The 12,761-nt window shown below is 57.7% G+C and overlaps 2 protein-coding genes across 9 annotated transcripts in view; one reads left to right on the top strand and one right to left on the bottom strand.

Moving 5' to 3' along the window:
- Window positions 1-2,580, bottom strand: part of CCDC12 (coiled-coil domain containing 12) — a 54,696-nt gene extending 52,116 nt beyond the window's left edge. Inside the window, exon 1 of the mRNA XM_025458316.3 lies at window positions 2,423-2,580. Coding sequence (XP_025314101.1) covers window positions 2,423-2,518 — 96 coding nt within the window. The 5' untranslated portion in view covers window positions 2,519-2,580. The remainder of the gene's footprint in view (window positions 1-2,422) is intronic.
- A 2,067-nt stretch (window positions 2,581-4,647) lies between these two features.
- The window catches only part of NBEAL2 (neurobeachin like 2), a 29,502-nt gene continuing 21,388 nt past the window's right edge, over window positions 4,648-12,761 (top strand). For 3 of the 8 annotated variants that reach the window (XM_025458308.3, XM_025458307.3, XM_025458304.3), the window contains exon 1: window positions 4,656-5,055. In XM_025458308.3, coding sequence (XP_025314093.1) covers window positions 5,005-5,055 — 51 coding nt within the window. In that variant the 5' untranslated portion in view covers window positions 4,656-5,004. Of the gene's footprint in view, window positions 5,056-12,323; window positions 12,469-12,761 lie in introns of those variants that run through there. The other 5 variants (XM_035703287.2, XM_025458305.3, XR_004807494.2 and 2 more) reach the window with 4 other exon arrangements.

Here is a 12,761-nt window from a genome sequence, read left to right as displayed (position 1 = left end):
GGATGGCTAATATCAACAAAACAGAAAATAACAAGTGTTGGTGAGGACATGGAAAAACTGGAATCCGTGTGTACTACTGCTGGAAATGTGAAATGATGCAGCTGCTAAGGAAAACAGCATGGCAGTTCCCTAAAACGTTAAACACAGAACTGCTTATATAATCCAAAAACTCCACTTCTTGGTACATACCCAAAAGAACTGAAAAGAGAGGCTCAAACAGATATTTATACACTCATTATTCATAACAGCCAAAAGTTAGAAGCAACCCAAAATGAATGGCTAAACAAATTGTGGTATAGTACAAAGGAGTATTATTCAGGTTTAAAAGGAATAAAATTGGGACGCCTGGGTGGCTCAGCAGTTGAGCATCCGCCTTCGGCTCAGGGCATGATCCCACGGTCCTGGGATCGAGTCCCACATCAGGCTCCCTGCATGGAGCCTGCTTCTCCCTCTGCCTGTGTTTCTGCCTCTCTCTCTGTGTCTCTCATGAAAAAAAAAAAAAGAATAAAATTTCACATATGCTACAACATGGATAAACCTTAAAAATGTTATGCTGGGGCAGCCCTGGTGGCTCAGTGGTTTGGCACTGCCTTTGGCCCAGGGCGTGATCCTAGAGACCCAGGATGGAGTCCCGCATCCAGCTCTCTGCATGGAGCCTGCTTCTCCCTCTGCCTATGTCTCTGCCACCGCCCCCCTCATGATTAAGTAAATAAAATCTTTAAAAAAAAATGTTATGTGAGTGAAATAAACCAGCCAAAGAAAGTCAAATACTATATGATTATACTTATATAAGATACCTAAATAGTCAATAGATTGGGGGTTGTCAGGGTCTGGGCTGAGAGGGGAATGGGGAGTTATTGTTTAATGGATACAGAGTTTACATTTGGGATGATGAAAAATCTCTGGACATAGTTGTACAGTCATATAACATTATGAACTTGTTTCAAATGGTAAACTTTGTATTACATATATTCTGCCACAATTAAAAAAAAAAAAAAAAGAAACAACAACAAAAAATAACCATCAGGCCCTATTTTTCCCAGCCCACTGAGAGAATCCTTCTTTAAAGGCCCGTTCTCCTGATGACCTGGGCATCCTTCCATGGCAATGGGCCCTGAGGATGCTATGTTGTCCTTTGTATTCTGACCTCAAGCCCAGTCCCAGTAATCTGGGCCCCAAACCCAAGCCAACAGCACAAGCTGGAGAGCCACTTGAAGGTGGAGGCTTGAAGCTTCCCTAGGCGAGGCAGTTTTCAAACATAACCGTCTGACGGGCCAACAAGCGGCCAACAAAAGCCAAAGCCAATCTGGCTAGCTTTCACTCGCTACTACTTCCCCTTTCACTTTCCCACAGGGCCGCCATGCAGAAAGGAAACAGGTCAGACTGACCAGCCTCTTTAAAGTTGAAAACTTGAGTTCCATTTCCCCCATCTATCAAAGGTCTGGATATTTCCCATCCTTTGTATTTTGTAGGATTGAGGGGTTTTGCTCATCCAACAACAGAACTGACAGCGTCCACCCTCTGAGGTCTCTAGAGCTCTTTCATACAGATGATCCCGTCAGATGTCAAAGTAACCCAGCGGGAATACAGAGGGGTTGTTATGCCCCACCGAGGACGGGAAGGCGGGCTCAAGCTGAAGCACTGCGTCCCGAGGCCCACCGCCCCAAGTGGCGGGGCCAAGGTTTGCACACGGGTAATGAACCTCAGGATTCTCCTTCTTGCGGATTGCTCGGGAAGATCAACAAAGCGGAAAGGGAATCTTCGGACCATCTGGCGTCTAACGGAAGAGAGGAAGATGCTTCCAAGTTCGGTCACTAAGGGGACCAGGAGGTCCATCCCCAGAGAAGCAGCCTGGAAAGAACTAAGAGCCCTCCTCTTTCCCTGACGTGCACCCTGACTTTCGTACTCAACGACTGCAGACGGGGCCCAGGGCACAGTCCCCGACTGCCCTGCCCAAGACACGCCGGCGGAAAGGGGAGGAATCTGCCAACCTGCCAGATGCACTTAATTTCACCAGGTTGGAAGGCCGGCGGGATCGTGAGAAAAGGGGATGATTCAGGGCGCTCGTACGCGTAAAGAAAAAAAAAAAAACCAAGGCGAATTCAATGAACATCTCAAACTTAGAAGTTGCCCTGGAGACGCACAAGGGAAACACCGAACAGTAGCCAGAAAGCGCGTAGCGCGTGGACCACGGCCCTCCCCGCTCCGCGCATGCGCGGCGATGGCACCCAGCGCCAAAAGAATCCCAGCCAGCCAACACCAGACTTGGTGGGCGGGATCCGACTCCTCGCGCAAGCGCCAACGCGCGCGCATGCGCGTCCTCAGCAGCTGCCTTTTCCTAGTGGTCCCCCCGTCCTGTAGTCCCTGTTCTGGATCCGAACACCGACTACCTCAACCACGGCCCTCACTCTGCGCTCCTCACCTTGCGTCCAGTTTTTTCCCGTAGGGCTTTCAGCCGTTCCTTTCTCCGCAACGCCTCTTCCTCTAGCCGGCCCACACCAGCCGCAGTAGCCGCCATGTTGCCCACCCTCCTCTTCTCTCGTCCTGCAGCGCGCAGGCCCAGGGAGTGGATGTACCTCTGGCGGCCAATCCGGGGACGAGAACGGGAGAACAGGAAGTCCTGACAGCCAATAAGCACTGAGTTTCTACGGGAGGGCCCGCCCCACCTTTCTCCGTAACTCGCCTCGCCTGTTGGGGGGAGGGCAAGGTAAAGAGAGAGGCCGTAAGGCTCGATTCGTCCAATGCCAATCGGTGAGAAAGCGGCAAGTGGAGTCAGACCTGAATGAAGGAGGATAGAGCGCGTCGATCGCTCTACTTCGGCCTAAGCAAGCCGCAAACACATCTCACTCCCTATGAGCCACCTGGAAGGCGCTGCCCCCTTGTCCCGATTCTTCAAGGCCTGAGTGCCTTCAAGAAGTCTTTACTGACCCTCCACTCCGATCCCAGTTTAATACGAGATCTGCCTCTTCCTCTCCATCAGTGACTTCCTGGCTGCTCTTGTCACGGGCCCGTAGACCCTAATGTCTGCTCTCAGCTCAGATAAAGCCTGCGCGGTGCAGGGCTTGGCTCGATGGCCATTTCCTCCAGGCTCATGGATGATCCCTTCCCACTTCCAAGTCCCCCAAAGCAGCAAAGTACTCAGAGTCAGACTACCTAACCTGGAGAACAACAAACACCGAACCTGGGCCCAAGGGTCCCCAGGGACCCCCTGAGCTTAGTTCCTGAGAACTAGTGAGAGTTGATATGGCCTTGACTGCAACAGGTGGCCAAGAGGTACACTGCTCCCCAGCAGGAGCTGCCAGGGTCTTCTTTCCTGCGTGACCCAGCCCACTCCGCAACAACCAGGAGACCACTTTGGCTGAAGTTAAGACCTTCTGACAGGTCCCCAAAGCCATACAGAATCCATGCCTCCCTTCCCCCAACACATGCCATGACTTGCCTCTCAACAAGACTATTTCCTTGTTTGGGGGGCCTCTCTTCCCAGGGTGGTAGCAGGTGGATGCCCAATCCCCTTCAGAGGGCCCTGTGCCACAAGATCTCTGTCCAGCCCCTCCAAAATGACTCTCTTGAACTCACTAGTGGGGGACTTTTGGTGCCCTGTTCCCCTGCATCTGGAGGGGTAACTTGCCAGAACCTGTACCAGGTTCACAGGCAGTACCTAGTATACAGGTAGTAGGTGCTCAAGAAATGTCAGCTCACAGGTAGGATGGACAGGACAGGAAAAAAAGGCCAGAGTGGAGGGGCTGCCCCAGAAGAAATCAGGACGACGGAAAAGGATGGGGATGGGGAGAGAGGCTGTCTTCTCTTGGCCACTCAAGGTCTGGGGGCCTCCATGCTCCAGTTTCTCTACCCCATAGTATCATTCTGGGCTCCACAAACTTCTCCCCAACTCCAACAAAGGGCCTGACCCCTGCCCAACATCAGAGGGAACCTCACCTCCCAGGCAGGCTGGTGGGGCGAGGCAAGGGTGATGGTGGCAGTGGCCCAGCATAGAGTCAGTCAGGCCTCCATCCCTGTCCACGCTGTCCCTGCCTACCCAAGTGATTCCCACTTGGCCCATTTGGGCCTCATTTTTTCCATCTGTAAAACAAAGGCATAAGACATCCACTTGCCTTTAACCTCTTGAGGTTAAAGGAAACAAAAGATGTAAGGACAAGTGCTGGGCCCTAGAGGGGAGGATGCCTCTACTGGAGCATCTAGGACGCTTCTTGGAGGGGACAGATGAGGATTGCCTAAATCTCCCAGGGATCTGCGGGACAGATGGAGGGCACTGCGCCTTCAGAGTTATTTCAGGCATGTCCTGCTGCTCTCTGATGTTCCCCATCGTGCTCCACAAACAGTAGGAGCAAAAACGTGGCACATCGGTCTCCCCATTAAAGCGCTGAGAACAGCGCCAGGCACGTGGTTAACTCTACAAGTGGTCGTCGGGAGGTTGCTATCATTATTTGTGGAAGGACTGTGGCCATCTGAACGCGGCCCGCAGCCCCTTCCCCCCAACCCGGAGACGGAGACCCCATCCTTGCCCCAAGGGTGGCAACTCCTGCCAGACGGGCTGTGTCCGGGGCGGATCTAGACCTTGGGCGATTCTGGAAAACCTGACCCCGACCCTCGTCCAGGAGGCTCAGGGTGGCTCTTCCGAGGCACTGTTAGAGACGCGGGCTGTCGAGAGCCGGACTGCGGGGCGCCCTCCGGGGCCGCCCTGACCTCAAGCTCCTCCTCCCTCCGGGCTCCCCGCCCTTTGCACGGTCCCGGGAGAGGCGGGGCGGCGGTAGCGGCAGCTCAGTGCAGGAAGCCGGGCGGCGGCTGGCCGCGAGGAGGAGGAGCGTGCAGCCTCGGGTGGCTCCGCGCGGCGGGGGCCAGCACTACTTCCCCGAGTAGTACCGCGCCGCTCCGCCCCGGAGTGACGCCCTCCGCCCATGGGCCTGGCCGAGGGCAACCGGCGGGCGGCGCGGAGGAGGCGGCGGCGGCAGGTGGCGCGCAGCAGGGCCGGAGCCGGGCCGGGCCATGGCCGCCTCGGAGCGGCTGTACGAGCTGTGGCTGCTCTACTACGCTCAGGTGAGCCCGCCCCGCGCCGCTCCCGCTGTGCCCCCGGCTCCGCGCGCCCCGCGCCCGCTGCACCTGCGCCCCGCGTTCCCGGGGCCGCGTAGACGCGCGCGCGCGGGGCGGACTCGGGCTCGGCACACACGTGTGCGCCGCCCCCGGCCCGCCGGTGCCTCCGGCGCTTACACCTGGGGGATGACCCCCGCGGGGGTGCATCTCACCAGAGCCTCTCGGGTGGGGACCGCGCAACCTCGATCGCGCCCGATGCTGAGAGGGGCCCGGATCGAGACGACCTCCCCCTTTTACAGATGTAGAAACTGAGGCTCGGAAAATAAATGAGAAGCTGGGAGGGTGGTGAGGGGCAGGAAGGCTTAGTTTGCATTTGGGCTTGACTCCTGTAGGGCGCGGCCCTATTGGGTGGTCTTGGCCGGAAGGGTCTAGTGGGTTGGGGGTGCCGGCAGGCGGGGGAGGGGGGTGAGAAGCAGGGGGCGTCCCTGCTTGGATTCGCTTTGAGCCTGCCTCAGACTGCTCCCCATCAGGGCGCTGGCAGTGATGAACTCCTCCCTGACCCTGATCCGAGGAGGCCCCTACCCCACCCTTGGGGGGCCTGGGGGTCCAGCCAGAAGAAAAGATTCGCCTTGGATGCAGAAGGAGGGGAAAGGGAGGTGAGATAGGAGGGATGTTTGAAAGAGATGGAGGAAGGTCCTTTCCTCCTGAGCACCCCGTCCTGTCTCAGAGACAACCTCATGTGGCCTCAGAAGGTGAAGGGAGTGACTGACCCAGGTGTCCTGTCGAGGCTGAGAACTTGGTGTCCCCCAAACTCTGTCTTATGCCCATGGGCTCCCACTTTCCTTCTGCTTTCACAGCAAGGAGGGATCCTAGGGTAACGCCCCCCTCCTCTTCACTTAGCCTCAGCCTCCCTCCCTGCACCTGCCTGGCATCCTGCTCCTGGCTCAGGTGTGCCCTGGGCACAATGGACTATTGTGTGCCCCTGATCTCATCACTAGGGGGAAGTTCGTGACCAGATTCAGCTGGCCCTCTGTGAAGAGGCTGACCGACTGTCTCCTGGGACTGCAGGCTGGATCTGGGGCCCTAGGGACCTGGAATCCAGGCCATAAGGGCCACAGCTTCTTGAGTCCACTTTGGTGGTGAGAGGTCCAGGCCACTGGTAGGAGGCAGCATGTGTAGAGTCCCTCTTTGGTGTGACCCAAGGCAAGCTCTTTACACCTCTGGGTCTCTACTTCTCTATCTGTAAATTTGGCCCAGCCCTGACCTCAGGGTGGCCTAGACTCTGCAGAGGGGTAGCTGATATGGGTCCTTCTTCCCTGGCCCCATTGGGTCCCTTCACCCAGGCCTCCTGTCTACATCTCCAAGGGTTGGTCCCTGCGAAGGGAAAAGATTCAGAAGGAAACCTGCCCCTGGCCCTCGTGCCTCTGATTGCTTCTATGGCTGTGGGCAGATTCTTGGTCTTCAACTTGTTCACCTGTGACCAGGTGAAGGGGGCTTGAACCAGGTAGTGAGTCGGAGGGAGGTTAATGATGGATCTTCAGGCTGGATGGCATGCTGCTGGGGGAAGGCTGTCTAGATCTAGATACCGTCTCCCAGGACTGGACCTCCAGCATAGCATGGTTGCCTCCCGCTGCCCCTTCTAGCTGAGCTCTGCAGATGGTCAGCTCCCTCATTCCCTCAGGAGGTGGTTAGCACTCATTTCTGAGTTCCCTCTCCCCCTCCAGCTCCTCACCTCACCGGGGCAGATCTGGGGCACAGGCCGGCTGGTTGTAGCCCTAGAAACCTGAGGAGTCAGGGGGCGGCCTAGGGCCTGGCAAACAAATCCAGGATGTGAGTATGAACCGGAAGCTTCGGCCAACCTCCCAGCACTGCCTTCCTGCCCACTTGGTCCTGCTCCTGCTCCCGGAACAGGTCCCCACCCCTCCATGCTGGGCTCCCAGGGAGTGGTGGCTATGATCCTTTGAGCTCTACTAGGGACCCATTGTGTGTTTGCTTGAGGGAAGAAGGAAGATAAGGTAGGAAGAGGAACTGGTAGAGGGTATTAAGAGACCCCAGAGTTGGCCAGCCACAAGGTTCTCTCAACCACCGAGCCCCTCCCCTCAGCTGAGAGAGCTGACATCAGCTGGCAAACCTGTTTTCCCAGTTGTGGGTCTAGGCCCCGCCCAGGGAAGCACCCCCTTTCTGCCCTTCCTTTCTCCTCACAGACCCCGGGGTTCAGACCCACCTGCCCCCCTCCTCCCCCGTGGACCCTGCTCAACTGGGGGCCTCAAGTGGGGGGGGAGTGGCTGCAGGTGGCTAGTGAGGAAGGAAGGGGGGCCAGAGTGACCCTGGATATCATTTAGTCGGAGTCCTGTAGCACTCCGATGGGGAAACCAAGGCAGGGTCATGCCAAGGTCATGGGACAAGTTTGGGGTAGAGTCCATCAGAGCTCCAGCCCAGTCTTCATGCTGGGTTCCTTTGTCCAAGAAAGGTCTAGTCCTGTGGATAGGAAGCCTCTGGTGGGTCTGTACCCTGGGATGGCACAAGCTGTGTGAATGAGCCTTGTCCCTCCTATTTGAGGGGGCCTTTGTCTCCCTCCTGTTCCCCTGACCAAGCTGGACCTCAGCTCAGGCAGGTCCCCACTTTCACCCTCACTGTGCTTGCTACTTGGCACACCCCACATTTCAAGAGGCCCCTTGGGTACTAGCTGAGGGGCTGGATGCAGGAGACAGGCCCCACACCAATGACTGATTGTGCCAAGGAGGCTGAGTTTGGGCCTTGTGGGCAGAAGGGTCAGGAACCCCAGGAGCAAGTGCATGACAGTGGCAGTGGGAAGTGGGAGAGGCCAGTTGTCAGGAGGGAGAGGGAGGCCTGGGCAATGGGCGGGGCTTCCTCCAAGGAGGGCTAGGAAGGGGGCAAGGATAAGAGGTCTGGGGACAGCACACAACAGGCTGGCAGTTGGGCAGCATGTAAAAGTTATGCAAAATAACATGCAAATGAGCAGCCCCTCTTTGGGCTGGAGTGTAGTGTTGCTCAACAGTCCCCTAGTGAAAGGGAACATTGGGGGAGTGGGGGCTGACATCTGGGGCACTCAGGGCCCCAAAGGACTGGAGGGACAGACATTCAGGTTCCAGGTGGGGAGCCTAGGCTGACCGCTCCAATTATGCCGTCAAGGATTTAGGGTTCCAGGGAGGTCAGGTCAGAGCTGGAGTTGACCTTGCTCTGCCCACCCCTCCCTGGTCCCTCACCCTGACTGATGAGCTCTGTTTGCCTCATGGACACCTGTTCAGGCCCTTTGCTCCCTCTGGGCCCTTGGCTAGGTCATATTCCTCCCTGTGCCTCAGTTTACCTCTTGAAATGGGAGAAAGGAAGTTGGAAGAGTCTCTTTAGTGCTTGCACCTCAGAGGGGCAAACAGGGTTTCCTCTTCCCTGACTTTATGACCAAGGCAGCTGAAGGGGGCAGGTCTAGGGTGATGGGGAGAAGAGCACAGAGCCCAGGCTTGGGGGGAGAGACTGGTAATCCCTGAAGTTGTTATGGCAACTGGAGAGCTGATGTGGAAGTGTGGGGTCCCCATGGAAACAGGGTCGGTTACTATGGGGACCCTGGAAGGAAATTCTCAGTTTCCATAGTGATAGGACAAGGGGAAGGTTAAGCCCTGGGGGGCATTCTAGAGACCAGAAGGTCCACCCCTTTCAAGACCTGGTCCCCAGATGAGGGGGAGAGACTGGCCCAGCTACCTGGGCACTTGTACCCCTATGGCTCAGTTGTCCCTGCCTCTGGCAAAGTCCCCATCTTTCTGCTTCATTCTTTGACCTGAGGTCCTCCAAGTCTGACCTCAAGGTACCCTGGTGTGGCCAGAATCCATCTTTTACTTGACATTGCCATCCCCCTCCTGATGCTGAGTGGGGAGTCCCCCAGGCCTGAGAGAGGTTATCCCAATCAGACCCCACCCCACCCTGTCCCATTTCTGCTTGCCTGTCCCTGGAAATGGGATGTTCACTATGTGCCCCCAGGCAATTCTGACTAGTGGGGTCACCCACTTTGGAGCTACAATCTTCTCTCCTCACCCTGCTCCTAGCTCTAATCTAATGGTTGGCTCCACCAACACCCTTCCACCTGCCTGGGACAGCCACCCGTGTGAACCAAGGTCTGCTACTCATCGGCCACTCATAGAAGTGGGTGGGGAGAGCACTAGTGTTGCTCTAGGAAATGCCAGGGGGTTGGGAGGGCAGAGCTCCTGGATTTGGGGATGCAGCTCCCACTCTCCTTTCGTGCTGAAGGCTGTGGTTGGGGAGGCTTTACCTGTGAAGCAGGTATGGAGGGATGGATTTCAAGGGGCAGCTGAAGTGCAAAGAGATTAACGATAAGTAACAAGCTACTAAGTCTGAGAACCAGGGCTTGGACTCCAGAACCCGTACCCTCAACCACTGATTCAATTTGGCAGCCCCAACCTCCGAAGCACAAGGCTTTGTCTTGAGAAAGGTGCTGGCTCTGGAGAGCATTCAGGTAGAGGGAACATGGAGGGCAAAGCACTTGCAGACCTGTGGGTGGGGGGACAGTGAGTAATGCCTTTGGGCTGGGCCCTCCAGGGGGCATGGGGTGCTGAGACAGGAGGGGAGGCTGTGGACTTGCCCTAGAGCCTGTGCTGGGGTGGGTGACTGGCTTATCAGACAGTGGTGGCCACTCGTGTGTACTGGAGGTGCCCTGGATGCCAGGTGGTGGTTAAGGAATTTTTGGGTATTGCACCATTATAAACTCCGAGAAGACGTGATGGGAGGGATCGGGGTTTGAAGCAAGGTCTGGGCCCTGAGGTGACTCCCAGGGCAAGCAAGGGCTGGTGTCAGGATTGCGGCAGGGCAAGCCAGCTGAGGGGCAGCATGAGGTCAAGCATCGCGGCAGTCCCTGTGTCCCTGTCCCCTGGCAGACAGCCCCACCCACCCATTCGTGCCACAGCCGCCTGCCCTCCGCCTTCTGGGTTCCCTCCGAGATCTGGGGAAGTGGCAGTTCCATGTCCACCCAGGGATTATTTGGGCCTAAGGAGCCCTGGGGATCTCCCACCCCCGGGCCTGAGTGCCCTCAGGGCTAGGCAGGCACAGACTGGGGCCCCTGCAGACGTGGTCATGCATCCCTCCAGCTTGTCCCCCTGCAGCAGGCCTCAGCACCACCTACACGGGACCCCCAGGGCCTGAGGAGTGTGGCTGCTCCTGACCTGCCTTCGTGGGAGGGGTGGGGTTGGGACTCTGGCCCCTTCAGCTTAGGGACTGGGCTGGCCCTGCCCAACATTCCTGCTCTGAGCTGGACCATGAGGGAGGAGCTGGAAGACGCAGAGCTTCTTTGAGGAGTGTGGGAGGCCCAGGCGCCACAGCCTCCTCTTCCAGCTCTAGACCCCTTGTCATTGGGCACCACCTCTGTACCTGTGAGTCCCCCCCCCCAATACGGTCTCCCATACCCGCAAGCAGGTGGGGCCTGCGTCCAATGAGGGACAGGCATGATCCCCCCATCTGCCTCAGAGACCCCTCCTGCTCTTCCAGAGCCATGAAGGCTACCTTGACTGCCTCCACCCCTAATGCAGCCCAGCCCGGACCTGCTGGACAGGCTGCGGGTGTGGTTCTAGGGGTGGAAAGCCAGTGTGCAGAGCTTGAGGGACCCACTCGGGGTTCTGGGGGGGGGGGGGCAATCCAGGTGATGGCCACAAAGAAGCTGGCAGCTTCCCACTTAAGTACCAAAAGCCTAAGTCACGGACAGCAGGGGGCATAGGGTGGACAGGGGCCTGGACCGGAGGATGTGACTCAGATGGACAGGGGCGGAGAGGCTGGAGAGCGGCTGTGATTGGTCTAGGGGCCTGCAATGCTGGGCTCAGTTGAGCCCTATCCTCAGGCCAGGGTGGGGGGACATGGCCAAATGTGGGCTTTCAGGTCCTCAGCAGCACTGCAGTGGGCAAAAGGGATGTACATTTAGGCTTGACTGGGGGTGGTTTGGGGGCAGAAGAGGGTGGGGATGGTGTTGGGCCAGTTTTGAAGGTTGACGGGGATCTGTGGGGTCACTGAGGCAGAGGCCACATGGTCAGCTTGGGCTAGCTGGCCAGCAACCATGAGTGGCCCTGGCCTAAAACAAAGGTCTGACTTTCAGCATCCTTAAAGGAGCAGCTGAAGTGGTTGTAGTGGATGAGGCATCCTCTCTGGAGGCCCCCCACCCCCCGTCCCCATACGCTATGGGAAATGTTCAGAAGTGGCCTAGGAGGCCTGGCCTGCTCTGGTGTTTCAGGGTTAGGCACTTTGGTGTCCTTGCTGATGGATGGAGAGGAGGGGCAGAGACAGAGGTAGGTGAGCAGAGAGGTGGCCAGTGGCAGAGGGTGGAGAGAGGAGTTGACGGACAGAAAGTCACAGTGGCCATGGCACGTTGGGTCTACACCTCAGTGGCCCCAGCCCCTCCTTCAGTTGCCTTCGCCTCAGATCTGTGACAAATGCACAGGAAGGTGCCCAACCACAGGGTGACAGCTGCTCTGTCTAGGTTTCTTGTGGATCTGGCCCAGGGTCTGCTGGGGTCTGACCACCTCCTTGGGGCCCATTCAGTCCCTACCCTGTGGCCCGGAGCTGACAGGCCCCAGAAATAAGCCATCCATCCAAGGTAGTTCTGGAAGTCCTTGAGTTGAGGTCTGTGGCACTTGGGACACAGCACCTGTGATGTGTCCCTTGCCTTTTTAGCCTTCTTCAGTCTGCTGGACCTGACCTACCAGCCTCTGGCTCTGGGAAAGAAATGTGCCTTCTGGGCTCAACTGGTTTGGGGGGAAGAAGGGTGGGGTGGCAGGAGGAGCTCTAGGCCACCACCCACTGTGTCCTGGGAGGGGTTTAGAGGTTAGAGCAGACTGGGGCTAGTCTGGGACCTACTCAGCTGTGTCCCTGGAGTAGAGACCAATAGGGCCAGGCAAAGAGGCCAGGACACAGGGGAGGGGGACAGGGCAAAGGTATGACTGAGTCGTCCTCTTGCACATCATTCCCTGGGCCTGAGGCATTGGACACAGGTCAGGGAGCTGTGGGTGCCTTGAATGAAGGGCCTTGTAGCAGCGGGAATCAGAACCTGTTCCTAGACTGCAAGTCCCCAACCTCATGCCAGTAAAACATTTCTCTGGTTCACAAGCCCCTCCCCGGGCAGGGTGACCCCGCCCCACTGCGCTGCAGGCTCCGCCCTCAGTGCTGGGCCAGGTCCCTCACAGCTTCTCTTGCAGGGCCCTGGGTGCCCCTGGGCCCCCCCACATCCCTGCGGTCTGCCGGGAGGAAGCAGCCCGCCTCCCCCACCGTGACTCTGCGCTTCCTGCCCTGGCCGGGGCGGGAGGGGACGTTTCCCGTTCACACCAAAGTTTCCCTGGTGGCAGGCGCCCAGACTCGGGCTCGGCCGCTGCCCCCTTACCCATGGAACCAGCTTTGGGGCCTGGGGTCCAGGTAACCAGCCAGGGCGGGCATTAGGTTCCCAGGGTGAGGTAGGGCATTCTGCGTGTCCATGTGGGGAATGTGTGCGTGCATGGCTCTGCCTGGTCCACCGCACACATGTAGCACTGGATCCATAGTCAGGGAAGGCCTCCTGGAGGTGGTGGCTGCTGAGCTGGTAGATGGCAGCCCAAGGCTTTATTTAGATCAGGGGTGGCTGGTGGGTGGAAGGCCTTCAGCCCCAGCAGCAATGTGGGCCGTAGCCACATCCCAGGAGTGTGCACACTGAAGCCCCTCCCCTGGCTGTG

Source organism: Canis lupus, chromosome 20 (assembly GCF_003254725.2).
Source record: "Canis lupus dingo isolate Sandy chromosome 20, ASM325472v2, whole genome shotgun sequence".
Taxonomy (NCBI): domain Eukaryota; kingdom Metazoa; phylum Chordata; class Mammalia; order Carnivora; family Canidae; genus Canis; species Canis lupus.
Note: the sequence above shows the minus strand (reverse complement) of the source record. Positions and strands in the feature narration are given on the sequence as shown.